Raw genomic sequence first — 17,238 nt, 5'->3', positions numbered from 1 at the left:
TGCTAACATTTACGATAGCAAATTTCAATTTACAAAAAAAAAACAATGACGTTTTCGTCTTTTGAGCTTCTAGTCATGAAATCTATGCAGCCTACTCACTCACTTTTTATAGCTACTGTTTACAGGCCTCCTGGGCCATATGCAGTGTTCCTCACTGAGTTCCCTGAATTCCTATCGGATCTTGTAGTCATAGCAGATAATATTCTAATTTTTGGTGACTTTAACATTCACATGGAAAAGTCCACAGACCCACTCCAAAAGGCTTTCGGAGCCATCATCGACTCAGTGGGTTTTGTCCAACATGTCTCTGGACCTACTCACTGCCACAGTCATACTCTGGACCTAGTTTTGTCCCATGGAATAAATGTTGTGGATCTTAATGTTTTTCCTCATAATCCTGGACTATCGGACCACCATTTTATTACGTTTGCAATTGCAACAAATAATCTGCTCAGACCCCAACCAAGGAGCATTAAAAGTCGTGCTATAAATTCTCAGACAACCCAAAGATTCCTTGATGCCCTTCCAGACTGCCTCTGCCTACCCAAGGACGTCAGAGGACAAAAATCAGTTAACCACCTAACTGAGGAACTCAATTTAACCTTGCGCAATACCCTAGATGCAGTTGCACCCCTAAAAACTAAAAACATCTGTCACAAGAAACTAGCTCCCTGGTATACAGAAAATACACGAGCTCTGAAGCAAGCTTCCAGAAAATTGGAACGGAAATGGTGCCACACCAAACTGGAAGTCTTCCGACTAGCTTGGAAAGACAGTACCGTGCAGTATCGAAGAGCCCTCACTGCTGCTCGATCATCCTATTTTTCCAACTTAATTGAGGAAAATAAGAACAATCCGAAATTTCTTTTTGATACTGTCGCAAAGCTAACTAAAAAGCAGCCTTCGCAAATGGAGGATGGCTTTCACTTCAGCAGTAATACATTTATGAACTTCTTTGAGGAAAAGATCATGATCATTAGAAAGCAAATTACAGACTCCTCTTTAAATCTGGGTATTCCTCCAAAGCTCCATTGTCCTGAGTCTACACAACTCTGCCAGGACCTAGGATCAAGGGAGATACTAAAGTGTTTTAGTACTATATCTCTTGACACAATGATGAAAATAATCATGGCCTCCAAACCCTCAAGCTGCATACTGGACCCTATTCCAACTAAACTACTGAAAGAGCTGCTTCCTGTGCTTGGCCCTCCTATGTTGAACATAGTAAACGGCTCTCTATCCACCGGATGTGTACCAAGCTCACTAAAAGTGGCAGTATTAAAGCCTCTCTTGAAAAAGCCGAATCTTGATCCAGAAATTATAAAAAACTATCGGCCTATATCGAATCTTCCATTCCTCTCAAAAATTTTAGAAAAAGCTGTTGCGCAGCAACTCACTGCCTTCCTGAAGACAAACAATGTATACGAAACGCTTCAGTCTGGACCCCATCATAGCACTGAGACTGCACTTGTGAAGGTGGTAAATGACCTTTTAATGACGTCAGACCGAGGCTCTGCATCTGTCCTCGTGCTCCTAGATCTTAGTGCCGCTTTTGTTACCATCGATCACCACATTCTTTTGGAGGGATTGGAAACCCAAATTGGTCTACATGGACAAGTTCTGGCCTGGTTTAGATCTTATCTGTCGGAAAGATATCAGTTTGTCTCTGTGAATGGTTTGTCCTCTGACAAATCAATTGTAAATTTCGGTGTTCCTCAAGGTTCCGTTTTAGGACCACTATTGTTTTCACTATATATTTTACCTCTTGGGGATGTCATTCGAAAACATAATGTTAAATTTCACTGCTATGCGGACGACACACAGCTGTACATTTCAATGAAACATGGTGAAGCCCCAAAATTGCCCTCGCTAGAAGCCTGTGTTTCAGACATAAAGAAGTGGATGGCTGCAAACTTTCTACTTTTAAACTCGGACAAAACAGAGATGCTTGTTCTAGGTCCCAAGAAACAAAGAGATCTTCTGTTGAATCTGACAATTAATCTGGATGGTTGTACAGTCGTCTCAAATAAAACTGTGAAGGACCTCGGCGTTACTCTGGACCCTGATCTCTCTTTTGAAGAACATATCAAGACTGTTTCAAGGACAGCTTTTTTCCATCTACGTAACATTGCAAAAATCAGAAACTTTCTGTCCAAAAATGACGCAGAAAAATTAATCCATGCTTTTGTTACTTCTAGGCTGGACTACTGCAATGCTCTACTTTCCGGCTACCGGATAAAGCACTAAATAAACTTCAGTTAGTGCTAAATACGGCTGCTAGAATCCTGACTAGAACCAAAAAATTTGATCATATTACTCCAGTGCTAGCCTCCCTACACTGGCTTCCTGTTAAGGCAAGGGCTGATTTCAAGGTTTTACTGCTAACCTACAAAGCATTACATGGGCTTGCTCCTACCTATCTTTCCGATTTGGTCCTGCCGTACATACCTACACGTACGCTACGGTCACAAGACGCAGGCCTCCTAATTGTCCCTAGAATTTCTAAGCAAACGGCTGGAGGTAGGGCTTTCTCCTATAGAGCTCCATTTTTATGGAATGGTCTGCCTACCAATGTGAGAGACGCAGACTCAGTCTCAACCTTTAAGTCTTTACTGAAGACTTATCTCTTCAGTAGGTCCTATGATTAAGTATAGTCTGGCCCAGGAGTGTGAAGGTGAACGGAAAGGCTGGAGCAACGAACCGCCCTTGCTGTCTCTGCCTTGCCGGTTCCCCTCTTCCCACTGGGATTCTCTGCCTCTAACCCTTTTACAGGGGCTGAGTCACTGGTTTACTGGTGTTCTTCCATGCCGTCCATGGGAGGGGTGCGTCACTTGAGTGGGTTGAGTCACTGACGTGGTCTTCCTGTCTGGGTTGGCGCCCCCCCCTTGGGTTGTGCCATGGCGGAGATCGTTGTGGGCTATACTCGGCCTTGTCTTAGGACGGTAAGTTGGTGGTTGGAGACATCCCTCTAGTGGTGTGGGGGCTGTGCTTTGGCAAAGTGGGTGGGGTTATATCTTGCCTGTTTGGCCCTGTCCGGGGGTATCATCGGATGGGGCCACAGTGTCTTCTGATCCCTCCTGTCTCAGCCTCCAGTATTTATGCTGCAGTAGTTTATGTGTCGGGGGGCTAGGGTCAGTCTGTTACATCTGGAGTATTTCTCTTGTCTTATCCGGTGTCCTGTGTGAATTTAAATATGCTCGCTCTAATTCTCTCTTTCTCTCTTTCTGTCTTTCTCTCGGAGGACCTGAGCCCTAGGACCATGCCTCAGGACTACCTGGTATGATGACTCCTTGCTTTCCCCAGTCCACCTGGCCGTGCTGCTGCTCCAGTTTCAACTGTTCTGCCTGCGGCTATGGAACCCTGACCTGTTCACCGGACGTGCTTGTTGCACCCTCGACAACTACTATGATTATTATTATTTGACCATGCTGGTCATTTATGAACATTTTAACATTTTAACATCTTCACCATGTTCTGTTATAATATCCACCCTGCACAGCCAGAAGAGGTCTGGCCACTCCTCATAGCCTGGTTCCTCTCTAGGTTTCTTCCTAGGTTTTTGGCCTTTCTAGGGAGTTTTTCCTAGGGAGTTTTTCCTAGCCACCGTGCTTCTTTCACATGCTTTGCTTGCTGTTTGGGGTTTTAGGCTGGGTTTCTGTACAGCACTTTGAGATATCAGCTGATGTACGAAGGGCTATATAAAAATAAATTTGATTTAATTTGAAATTTGATCTTACAATATTCGATGATGACATTTCTCTAAAACAGGCTATAGGCTACATGTGCACCACCAAGTCAGAACAGTAGGCTAAGTTATGAGGGGGAAAGGGACCAAATTATTAGGGTGAGGCACATGGGCTACTAACAGCTTACTGCACAACATACACTTTGTATTACTTTCTTAGTGGGTGAGGCACATGGGCTACTAACAGCTTACTGCACAACATACACTTTGTATTACTTTCTTAGTTACAGTATACATATCTGGCATATTGCATAATTTATGCAGCAGCATACAATAGATTTTTGCACTCATCTTGTTGTGCTGTGCTCACTTGAACAGGAAGGTGACTCGGCGGTCATTCTTGTGGGCAAATTTTGTCATCAAACTTTGTCATCAAAGTCTGACATTCTCTTGATTTATAGTTTTTTTTCAAGACAACTGACTTTTTAAAGGCTCAACTCGAAAAATAACAAGGTTGAATCATGACGTCAGTGATCTTCATGTCGGAGCTCAGAAGAGGCCCAAGTTCCCGACTTGGAATTCCGAGTTGGATGACCATTCAAAATGTAGTGTCCCCATGAGTGACAGAACACTGAGCCAATTACGGCGCAGATAGAGAACATTACCAACCCCTACACTCTGTATTTTCCGCTGGCTGCCCCACCACCACAGAGAGCACTAAGCTAGGCTGAAACACCTGCATTTTGGAGCTGCCTTACTCAAGAAAGCAAAACAGAGACCATGTTTGTATGCGGCTTTATTGTTTGCAAACTGATGTGTGACACACGTATTAATGCCAAAATAACATGCAAAACAGGCAACAACAAAAACTATTATTATAATTTGTATTTTTTTAGCTAACCAGGTGGGGATCAAAACAAGTGCCCTGAATGATCCGTGCAGAGTTATGCAGAGTTAGCTCCTTGGCCCCCGAGAAAGATGATCTTGAACATGCCACTCTGCTCAAAGAGTTACAACCCTCATCAGAATGTTTATCAAAACCTATCAAAAGTTCTTCCCAACCATAGACAGCAGTGAAGAAAATTCAGCAACTCGAAGACAGTGGAAGTAGGGCCTAGATAAAATCGTTTTCTTCATTGTTAGGCTATCAAGACATTTGGGCCCCCATCAGGGTTTACAACAGACACATGAAGGATGTTACAAAAATCTGGGCAATGGGTTTTTGAACTGACCAATAGATTGGCAATATTGCAATTGGGCCCATTTTGAAAACATAAAATTCTCCTTCATAGGTCAGTCTGTAAAGACCCTTAGGAAGGCCAAGGGCCGGTTACACTAAACTTGTTGGTTTAACAACAACAAAGAAGCAATGAAGAGTTGCTAAATGTTCTATTCATGTCGGTTTGCTCCACAAGTCAAGCACATGTATTATATTGCTATGGGTTGGTGAGTGAGGAAGCGCCATAGACAGAAATTCTAGTTTGAATGCGTCCACCATTTTACTTAGGACCAGTGCTAATAAAGTAGCTCAAACTTTCTAGTTTCAAACTGGTGTAGATTCCCTGCCTGAAGGCCTAGAAGAAAACAACTAAAAACATCTATGTGTTTACAACAGTATCTTTCAGTAAAAAAATACATGATATTTTTAATGACGTAGTGACATAGTTTTAATTCATGTGAAAAATGGGGTGTTCTATATCTAGGCTTCCGTCACCCATTCAAATCCTCCGTAAAGAAGGATAGTAATTTCCCATAATTTCCTATAACAATTGTTCATAGCAAATGCACTATGAATATATGAAATAGACTGTTTGTGTGTGCAACATCAGGTCTGTCACATATTCCTCAATAAACTCCATGCACTCCCAAGTTGTAGAAAAATATTTTCAACATATTTCAATAAATTCAGACATGTTGTCACACCCTGATCAGTTTCACCTGTCCTCGTTGTCTCCACCCCCTCCAGGTGTCGCTTGTTTTCCCCAATGTATTTATCCCTGTGTTTTCTGTGCTAGTTCGTCTTGTATGTTCCAAGTCAACCTGTGTTTTTTCCCCCCATATGCCTGCCTTTGCGATTCTCTTTTTTCTAGTCCTCCTGGTTTTGACCCTTGCCTGTTCTAGACTCTGTATCCGCCTACCGGACCATTCTGCCTGCCTTAATCACGAGTCTTTCTGCCACTCTGTGCCTCCTGGACTCCTGGTTTTGACCTTTTGCCTGTCCATGACCATTCTCTTGCCTACAACTTTTGGATTATTAAACATTGTAAGACTCCAACCATCTGCCTCCTGTTTCTGCATCTGGGTCTCGCCTTGTGTCATGATAATGTTCTCTGATCAAATTGAACACTTGTTCCAAAACTGGTATCAGTAAAGTCATCTTTGAAAATGCATATATGTAGAAAAATACTATATTGCCAATTGGGTATAGTCGCAACTCTTGATGACAACATAAATACTTTGTACAGCTGAAAATTATTAATGATTCTCTTTTTAGTAGCAGTCCAGCCATCCATAGTTCAACAAGACACGGTTCACCCTCTTTGATGGATAGTGGTATTCTGTTTGCCTGGGGCCATCTGAAAAGTACAGGTAACCTGAAGGAACAAACACAGAAGATGTATTAGCAACATGTGAAGACTTGAGGTAGGTTGATTGTATTGTGTCTTCAGTGTCACCACCACCTACCATGGTTTTCAAAAGCAGCATCAACTTTCCTGCCAATACCATGGAAATCCTGGGAAATGCTTCTGGGGTAGCCACGGTCCATTGTGCTCATCCTTTCATTGAAGCTGTGGTATAGATCAGAACACATTTAGGATACTGCAGTACATTTGGTTTCAATATATGAGTTTGAATACAACAGGAGACCATTAGTTAATAAGATATTTAGGCACATTTAGTGTCTCACTGTCACGCACCTCCAGTATTTGTTTCTCACAAAGAATAGGGTTTTCCCTGTGGATGCCACATGAACTGCAGAGTCTATCTTGGTTACGTATGAGGGGAAGCCAAAGTTGTAGATGGATTTGGGATAACCTGATAGGACAGTAAGGCCTCTGGTGCCCCAGTACCTTCTTCCTGTGAGAGGAAATGTTGGAGAAAAGATTAGGATCGTTACACACTGAGTATGCAACTCAATACTAGGAATGTTTGGTATACTCAGTGTATACTCCAGATATGGGAGAGAGCAGGTTCTCTATCCTTCCCACTCAAACCAGTGCCAGAAAATGGAGTACCTAGGCTATCTAAGCACTGCTATTACTAAAGCAAGAGAATTCACTGTGTACTTGTCGGATTACTGGGTTGGGCAACTTGGGCTGGGCTTAGCCTAGCATAGGCTAATACTGTACCTTCAAATAGTAAGGCGATGTCTCGTCCCTTGTATTCATATGCAGCATCAACATGGCTAATGCTAGGCCAGGTTCCCTTCACTGTCTTCGTCATTACTCCATTCCAATAGCCACTCTTCTTCCAGTAATACCTGATAGACAAACCGAAAATGTGTTTCATGATTTTGACAATACTTTGCTTGCTTGCATTGCAACAATAGGAAGATTCCGTGCACATTTTGTGATATATACAACAGCACTTTCTATGAAGCATCTACATTTCAAAAGAAATTGTGCTTACAGCATGATGAAAATAAATTGATTCAACTCATTATAAAACTATATAAAAAAACATGTTCTACTTGTAATAAATAAGCTTTTTTATTTAATTCCATTGTCCTCCAAGTGTTCCTGAATCTCCTCCTTACCTCAGGTTTAAATTTGTATTTATTTATTTGGCCATTTTAAAGACAATACAACCACGCATGTGGATATCGTACAATGCCATTAAATTAATCAAGAATGACACAAAAGTTTTAATATGTATTTCCATTGTGGTCCTCAATTCATGCACCTTGGTTGGAAAGCAAGGTAGCAGCAGTGTACCCTTCCCTTTGAAAACGTATTGAAAGAATGTTAGTGTGTGCTCGTCTCACCCATCTTTGAAGAAGTACAGCTCACTCCGAATGGTACTGGCAGCATCAAAGACAAGGTTCCTGTTACATCTTTCTGGAGGGTTTGGTCTGGGTTCTGGTCTAGGCTTGGGTTTAGGATCAGGCTTAGGTTCTGGTTTGGGCTTTGGTTTAGGCTTGGGTCTTGTTGGTTCCGGTCGACCTGGTGTTGTCCGGACACCTTACAAATTGAAGAGTAATGTTTCAATAACTCCATGAAATATTAGGTTATGAAAATAGATATTCTGTTAATACCCAGTACCATTTGCCCTAGTACTGTGAGGATCAGGGCCAATATTCACGAAGTGTCTCACAGTAGAAGAGCTGATAAAGGATCAGTTTTCTCTTTAACTGACTGAATAAGAGGGGGGGACCAGATTCTAGATCAGCACTCCTACTCTAAGACAATTTATGAATACGGGCCCTGATGTAGCCGTTTAATGTTTAATTGTCGCCACCTTCTCACAATGGGCTGAACACTCACTCACCGTACAAGGCCTGTACTCCCCGCCTGTCGTCTGCAGGTAGCCTGTATCCTTTTGTGTTCACGAAGTGATATGTGGGGTACATCAGAGCTGAGCTGTCTCGTGAGTGGTCCAATCCAAGAGCATGGCCAAACTCATGGGCCGCCACCAGAAGCAGGTTTATCCCTGTTGTAGAGTCAGAGAGAAATGCTTAGGTAAAAACTATGACGTTACTGTCAGAATTGATTTTAAGTATTTTAGTACAGCAACTGTAGGGTTTATTGGTGTTGTTTCTTTGATCCTGTACCTCTCTGGCTCAGAGTCCAAGACTCATCTTCATCAAAGTGTGTGTCACCACCTTCGCCTTCTCCTGGTGAGTTTGCATGGGCCAAGACACCATTCGGCCCATCGAAGGGGTAGAAGTCACCGTGGTCTGGTTTAAAAAGGGAATAATCAGTGTTCTTAATACAATTGCTCTTAAATGAACAAATAAATGAACAAATACAAAACATGCTTGTGGTTCAACATATCAACTCTATCTCTGAACGGGAGTGACTGAACAGAAATCACATTTGGCTCCAAACAGGATCATGATGTCAGCGGTGTCACTGTAGATCTGCTTGAAGTCCAGTGGGATGACGTCGCTGTAGAGCTTGAAGGCCTGGGCGATGGTGGAGTCCACCTCACGCCGACTCAGGTCATGCGTGTACTCAGTAATTCTGGGAAAATAAATAGGAGAAACTATCGTATTATGTATTGGTTACCCGAATGCCCATCATGTACTTGTTGTGGCTTTTCATCATCCTGTTTGTTTGCCATGTGTCATGACTTGCAAATCCAATTATGTTCGCTATGTTTTGAAAATCTTAACACACTTCTGTTTAGTATTGTAGGAATATACCCATCCCCATTTTCAAGACCAATATCTATAGGTGGATTTGGTGTAACCGTGTGGAAACAGTTTTTTTCTAATTCCACCGGTGCTCATATGTCTACTGAACAAAAACAAAACAATTTTAACGCAACATGTAAAGTGTTGGTCCTATGTTTCATGAGCTGAAAAAAATAAAAATCCATATGCACAAAAATATTATTTCTCTCAAATTTTGTGAACAAATTTGTTTACATCCCTGGTCGTGAGCATTTCTCCTTTGCCAAGATAATCCATCCACCTGACAATTGTGGCATATCAAGAAGCTGACTAAAAAGCATGATCATTACACAGGTGCACCTTGTGCTGGGGACAATAAAAGGCCACTAAAATGTGACCCGATTCAGGAAACTAGGCGTATGTCGAAAGGATAATATGATGGCTCCGCAGGGGATGGCTGCCGTCTTATCGGCTCTTAACCAACCATGCTATTTAGTTAGTTTTTTTGCATTGTTCGTAACTTGTTTTGTACATAATGTTGCTGCTACCATCTCTTATGACCGAAAAGAGCTTCTGGACATCAAAACTGCAATTACTCACCTCAGATTAGACAAATAGTTTTTTCTCAATGAGTCGGACGGTAGGGATATATTACAGACACCCGACCAGGCCCAGATTCCCGTCATTCGCTGGAGAAGGAAATGGAGATTTCGCAGAAAAATCTGCTTTTGCCTTCCGACCTGCTAGCTAAGGTTCAATCGCTGGAAATTAAATGGGAGGAAGTGAAAGCACGTATATCCTACCAACAGGACATTAAAATATCTTATGGTTCACCGAGTCGTGGCTAAACAGCAACATTGAGAACATACAGCTGGCAGGTTATACACTCTATCGGCAGGATAGAACAGCAGCCTCTGGTAAGACATGGGGCAGGGACCTATGCATATATGTAAACAACAGCTGGTGCATGATATCTAAGGCAGTCTCTGGGTTTTGCTCGCCTGAGGTAGAGTATCTCATGATAAGCTGTAGACCACACATCTACCTAGAGAGTTTTCATCTGTATTTTTCGTAGCTGTCTACATACTACCACAGACCGATGCTGGCACTAAAACCGCACTCAATGAGCTGTATACCGCCATAAGCAAACAGGAAAACACTCATCCAGAGGCGGCGCTCCTAGTGGTTGGGGACTTTAATCTGTTAGGGCTAGGGGGCAGTATTGACACGGCTGGATAAAAAACGTACCCGATTTAATCTGGTTACTACTCCTGCCCAGTAACTAGAATATGCATATAATTATTGGCTTTGGATAGAAAACACCCTAACGTTTCTAAAACTGTTTCAATGGTGTCTGTGAGTATAACAGAACTCATATGGCAGGCAAAAACCTGAGAAGATTTCATGCAGGAAGTGGCCTGTCTGACAAGGTGTCGTTCTTCTTGCCTCTGTTTATTGAAGACTGAGGATCTCTGCTGTAACGTGACACTTCCTATGGCTCCTATAGGCTCTCAGAAGGCGGCAAAAAGCTGAATCGTGGCTTTGCAGGCTCTGGCTGAAAAAAAGTTGCGCGTTTGGGTAGTGGCTGGTTACAGTACTGTGAGACTCAGGCGCGTGCCCGCGTCGACAGAATGCTTTGTTTTCTTTCCTCTGTTTACCTAAACGCAGATTCCCGGTCGGAATATTAGCGCTTTTTTACGAGAAAAATGGCATAAAAATGGATTTTAAACAGCGGTTGACATGCTTCGAAGTACGGTAATGAAATATTTAGACATCTTTTGTCACGAAATGCGCCGTGCGCGTGAACCTTATTTACCATTCGGATAGTGTCTAGAACGCACGAACAAAACGCCGCTATTTGGATATAACTATGGATTATTTTGGACCAAACCAACATTTGTTATTGAAGTAGAAGTCCTGGGAGTGCATTCTGACAAAGAACAGGAAAGCTAATCAAACTTTTCTAATAGTAAATCTGATTTTGGTGAAGGCTAAACTTGTTGGGTGTCTAAATAGCTAGCCCTGTGATGCCGGGCTATCTACTGAGAATATTGCAAAATGTGCTTTCACCGAAAAGCTATTTTAAAATCGGACATATCGAGTGCATAGAGGAGTTCTGTATCTATAATTCTTAAAATAATTGTTATGCTTTTTGTGAACGTTTATCGTGAGTAATTTAGTAAATTGTTAGTAAATTCGCCGGAAGTTTGCGGGGGGTATGCTAGTTCTGAACGTCACATGCTAATGTAAAAAGCTGGTTTTTGATATAAATATGAACTTGATTGAACAAAACATGCATGTATTGTATAACATAATGTCCTAGGTGTGTCATCTGATGAAGATCATCAAAGGTTAGTGCTGCATTTAGCTGTCTTCTGGGTTTTTGTGACATTATATGCTAGCTTGAAAAATGGGTGTCTGATTATTTCTGGCTGGGTACTCTGCTGACATAATCTAATGTTTTGCTTTCGTTGTAAAGCCTTTTTGAAATCGGACAGTGTGGTTAGTTAAAGGAGAGTCTTGTCTTTAAATAGCTGTAAAATAGTCATATGTTTGAGAAATTGAAGTAATAGCATTTCTAAGGTATTTGAAAATCGCGCCACAGGATTCAACTGGCTGTTACGTAGGTGGGACGAATTCGTCCCGCCGGCCCTAGAGAGGTTAATGCAGGGAAACTTAAATCAGTTTTATCTAATTTCTATCAGCACGTTAAATGTGCAACCAGAGAGAAAAAAATTCTAGACCACCTTTACTCCACACACAGAGACGCGTACAAAGCTCTCCCTCGCCCTCCATTTGGAAAATCTGACCAAATTAAGCAGGAAGCACCAGTGACTCGGTCTATAAAAAAGAGGTCAGATGAAGCAGATGCTAAACTACAGGACTGTTTTGGTAGCACAGACTGGAATATGTTCCGGGATTCTTCCGATGGCATTGAGTACACCACATCAGTCACTGGCTTTATCAATAAGTGCATTGAGGACGTTGTCCCCACAGTGACTGTATGTACATTCCGCAACCAGAAACCATGGATTACAGGCAACATTCGCACTGACCTAAAGGGCTGAGCTGCCGCTTTCAAGGAGTGGGACTCTAACCCAGAAGCTTATAAGAAATCCCGCTATGCCCTCGGGGGGAACCATCAAACAGGCAAAGCATCAGTACGGGACTAAGATCAAATCGTACTACACCGGCTACGACACTCGTCGGATGTGGCAGGGCTTGCAAACTATTACAGCCGAGAGCTTCCCAGTGACACAAGCCTACCAGACGAGCTAAATAACTTCTATATCTTATATTGGCAGAAAGCTTAAATTCTTGTTATTCTAACGGCACTATCCAATTTAAAGTAGCTATTACAGTGAAAGAATACCATGCTATTGTTTGAGGAGAGTGCACAGTTTTGAACAAGAACGTTATAAATAAACAAATGAGGCATATTTGGGCAGTCCTGATACAAAATTTTGAACACAAATACAATGGTTCATTGGATCAGTCTTAAGCTTTGCACATACACTGCTGCCATCTAGTGGCCAATATTAAAATTGCAGCTGGGCTGGAATAATACATTATGGCCTTTCTCTTGCATTTCAAAGATGATGGTACAAGAAAAAAATATATATATACACTGCTCAAAAAAATAAAGGGAACACTTAAACAATACAATGTAACTCCAAGTCAATCACACTTCTGTGAAATCAAACTGTCCACTTAGGAAGCAACACTGATTGACAATACATTTCACATGCTGTTGTGCAAATGGAATAGACAACAGGTGGAAATTATAGGCAATTAGCAAGACACCCCCAATAAAGGAGTGGCTCTGCAGGTGGTGACCACAGACCACTTCTCAGTTCCTATGCTTCCTGGCTGATGTTTTGGTCACTTTTGAATGCTGGCGGTGCTTTCACTCTAGTGGTAGCATGAGACGGAGTCTACAACCCACACAAGTGGCTCAGGTAGTGCAGCTCATCCAGGATGGCACATCAATGCGAGCTGTGGCAAGAAGGTTTGCTGTGTCTGTCAGCGTAGTGTCCAGAGCATGGAGGCGCTACCAGGAGACAGGCCAGTACATCAGGAGACATGGAGGAGGCCATAGGAGGGCAACAACCCAGCAGCAGGACCGCTACCTCCGCCTTTGTGCAAGGAGGAGCAGGAGGAGCACTGCCAGAGCCCTGCAAAATGACTTCCAGCAGGCCACAAATGTGCATGTGTCTGCTCAAACGGTCAGAAACAGACTCCATGAGGGTGGTATGAGGGCCCGACGTCCACAGGTGGGGGTTGTGCTTACAGCCCAACACCGTGCAGGACGTTTGGCATTTGCCAGAGAACACCAAGATTGGCAAATTCGCCACTTGCGCCCTGTGCTCTGCACAGATGAAAGCAGGTTCACACTGAGCACGTGACAGACGTGACAGAGTCTGGAGATGCCGTGGAGAACGTTCTGCTGCCTGCAACATCCTCCAGCATGACCGGTTTGGCGGTGGGTCAGTCATGGTGTGGGGTGGCATTTCTTTGGGGGGCCGCACAGCCCTCAATGTGCTCGCCAGAGGTAGCCTGACTGCCATTAGGTACCGAGATGAGATCCTCAGACCCCTTGTGAGACCATATGCTGGTGCGGTTGGCCCTGGGTTCCTCCTAATGCAAGACAATGCTAGACCTCATGTGGCTGGAGTGTGTCAGCAGTTCCTGCAAGAGGAAGGCATTGATGCTATGGACTGGCCCACCCGTTCCCCAGACCTGAATCCAATTGAGCACATCTGGGACATCATGTCTCGCTCCATCCACCAACGCCACGTTGCACCACAGACTGTCCAGGAGTTGGCGGATGCTTTAGTCCAGGTCTGGGAGGAGATCCCTCAGGAGACCATCCGCCACCTCATCAGGAGCATGCCCAGGCGTTGTAGGGAGGTCATACAGGCACGTGGAGGCCACACACACTACTGAGCCTCATTTTGACTTGTTTTAAGGACATTACATCAAAGTTGGATCAGCCTGTAGTGTGGTTTTCCACTTTAATTTTTTAGTGTGACTCCAAATCCAGACCTCCATGGGTTGATAAATTGGATTTCCATTGATTATTTTTGTGTGATTTTGTTGTCAGCACATTCAACTATGTAAAGAAAAAAGTATTTAATAAGATTATTTCATTCATTCAGATCTAGGATGTGTTATTTTAGTGTTCCCTTTATTTTTTTGAGCATATATATATATATATATATATATATATATATATATTTTTGTACCATCTTTTAACCGGATCTATTGTGTTATATTCTCCTATATTCCTTTAACATTTCCACAAACTTCAAAGTGTTTCCTTTCAGATAACCAGGACTGCGAGCTTGCGCTGACAAACTGGCAAGTGTCTTCACTGACATTTTCAACCTGTCCCTGACTGAGTCTGTAATACCAACATGTTTCAAGCAGACCACTATAGTCCCTGTGCCCAAGAACACTAAGGTAGCCTGCCTAAATGACTATCAACCCGTAGCACTTGTGTCTGTAGCCATAAAGTGCTTTCAAAGGCTGGTCATGGCTCACATCAACACCATTATCCCAGAAACCCTAGACCCACTCCAATTTGCATACCACCCAAACAGATCCACAGATGATGCAATCTCTATTGCATTCCACACTACCCTTTCCCATCAGGACAAATGGATCACCTACATTAGAATGCTGTTCATTGACTACAGCTCAGCGTTCAACACCATTGTGCCAACAAAGTTCATCACTAAGCTAAGGACCCTGGGACTTAACACCTCTGCAACTGGACACGCCCACAGGTGGTAAGAGTAGGTAACAACACATCTGCAATGCTAATCCTCAACACGGGGCCCCTCAGGGGTGCGTGCTCAGTCCCCTCCTGTACTCCCTGTTCACCCATGACTGCATGGCCAAGCATGACTGCAGCACCATCGTTAAGTTTGCCGACGACACAACAGTGGTAGGACTGATCACCAACAAAGATGAGACAGCCTATAGGGAGGAGGCCAGAGATCTGGCCATGTGGTGCCAGGATACAACCTCTCCCTCAACATGATCAAGACAAAGGAGATGATTGTGGACTACAAAAAAAGGAGGACCGAGCACGCCCCTATTCTCATCGACAGGGCTGTAGTGGAGCAGGTTGAGAACTTCAAGTTCCTTGGTGTCCACATCACCAACAAACTATCATGGTCCAAGCACACCAAGACAGTCATGAAGAGGGTACGACAAAACCTATTCCCACTCAGGTGACTGAAAAGATTTGGCATGCGTCCTCACATCCTCAAAAGGTTTCCAGGTTTTCAGCATCCTGACCGGTTGAATCAGCGCCTGGTATGGCAACTGCTCGGCCTCCGACCTCAAGGCACTACAGAGGGTAGTGTGTATTTCTTTTTTTTTTAGATATCTATTTTTCTTAAATTCATTGTTGGTTAAGGGCTTGTAAGTAAGCATTTCACTGTAAGGTCTACACCTGGCGCATGTGACAAATACAATTTGATTTGATTTGAAATCAACAACATTTGAACCATGTAGGATTTAGGTTAAAGGTTAGGTGAAAAAATAAAATAATTCCAGAAATGTGTTTACATTGCTGCCTTTTAAAAAATCCATTCAGATTTCCATGTTGATTCAACATCATCACGAACACATCGATTAAAAAAAACAAAAAAACATTACGTTTTTTTATGCTGTGGAAACAAAGTTGATTCAAGTAGTTTGTACTCAGTTGGTAATGTCTGGTGTCTCTGTCCGGAATCTAGGCTACCTGTAAGTGACGATGCTCTGCTTCCAGCGGGGCTTGCCCTGGAAGTGTCCGTAGTGGGCCACGTCTGTGACCCCACAGCGGGGCTTGGCCATCACCTCCAGGGTGTTCGAGTCCAGCCTGCCTGTCACCTCCAGCCCAAAGAAGTTCTGCATGCTCCTCAGGTCTCTCTCAAATGAGTCCACTGGGGTGTCCATCATCACTCGCCTGGACATGATGGAGTTGTTGGAGCCAGCAACCGAGTAAAACTGGGATAGATAGGCCTGTACAGAGAGCTAACTGTCAATCTTGTATAAATGGACAGTTCGTGGTCCGAGGTCAAGTACAGTTTAACGGTTTGGTTGACGCACAATTGTCCATCAACCAAACCTTGGGTAGTTTATCTCTGTACTGTTTGTTTGTTTCAATTGGTACATTCCATTGTGTTGTCAAAGAAACAACGTAACATTTAATGATGAATATGTACACTATACGTAAATATGAAATAATACACACACATAAAACGACAGTAATTAGCAATACTTTACCTTAGCTCTGGCCTCATCTGAAGACAGAGTGACATCTTGACTTGTAGTAGGGGCTGCTTTACAAATTGCCAAAGCAGCCACTGTCTGTAACACGGTAAACAATGATCTTCCCATGAATGTAACCTTCTACTGCAGAGGAGAAAGTCTGTCTGCCCTAAGCCCTCTGCACCTCTCCTTATATAGCCCAGATCCCAGGCACCACACATTAGAATGGGTGTGATGATAGATTGTTTGTCATTTCCCAAAAATTGCGTACGGTATCCGAAGGGCCCTGGCACTGCATGCATGATTGAGCACTACAGCATTCCAGACTCTGTCTGAGCAGGTCCTATTCAGGAAACGAGGGATTGTTATCAATGACGTGGGAGGAGAAGGAGGGGGAGGACAGGGCAGGTGCTGTAGATTTGGGGGAAGATTTGGATGGGCTTTGTCAATGCAAGGAAGAGAAAGTTTGCAAACATGGGGCTTCTCCTTGTGAGGCTGTCATATCTGGTTTGTGATGCCTCACTCATTGTCAGGCCAGTAATGGCACATCAGCTACTTTATTGAAACACACGTAAAAAATATGTACTCTGATTAACTGCATCCTAAATAAATATGGCATCTGAAAAGATAGATTTTTAACTGAATACAATTCTTTGTTTTGTGAAAGAGATGATTTGCAATGATCACAATATGCATATTATGCAGAACTCTTATTTTAGTGATAACACCCCGAGAAGCCGGAGTTTGGAGGATATCTTGGCATGGGTGTTTTTCGTTTCAGGCCGGCAAACCGTGCCAATAAATCCTCCAAACGCTGGCTTTGAGGACATTATCACTTTATACAACATATTACCAACATACTCAAACAATGATTGACATATTTTCATTAAAAACGTTACTTTGATAAATGTATTAATACTATTTCATCATTCCACGAAATATACACTACATG

The 17,238-nt window shown here is 43.0% G+C and overlaps 1 protein-coding gene across 1 annotated transcript; it reads right to left on the bottom strand.

The window, feature by feature from the left end:
- Window positions 1-4,464: 4,464 nt before the first annotated feature.
- Window positions 4,465-16,556, bottom strand: mmp30 (matrix metallopeptidase 30). The gene is made up of 10 exons (XM_014137818.2): window positions 16,302-16,556; window positions 15,778-16,037; window positions 8,720-8,868; window positions 8,457-8,582; window positions 8,174-8,335; window positions 7,671-7,866; window positions 7,036-7,166; window positions 6,604-6,763; window positions 6,371-6,474; window positions 4,465-6,279 (listed from the first exon to the last, which is right to left on the bottom strand). The coding sequence occupies exons 1-10, from the start codon at window positions 16,413-16,415 to the stop codon at window positions 6,176-6,178; spliced, it is 1,506 nt and encodes a 501-aa protein (XP_013993293.1). The 5' UTR covers window positions 16,416-16,556; the 3' UTR covers window positions 4,465-6,175.
- Window positions 16,557-17,238: the final 682 nt, after the last annotated feature.

This window comes from Salmo salar, chromosome ssa13 (assembly GCF_905237065.1).
Source record: "Salmo salar chromosome ssa13, Ssal_v3.1, whole genome shotgun sequence".
Classification (NCBI taxonomy): Eukaryota; Metazoa; Chordata; class Actinopteri; order Salmoniformes; family Salmonidae; genus Salmo; species Salmo salar.
The sequence above is the reverse complement of the archived record's forward strand: the minus strand, read 5'-3'. Positions and strand labels throughout refer to the sequence as shown.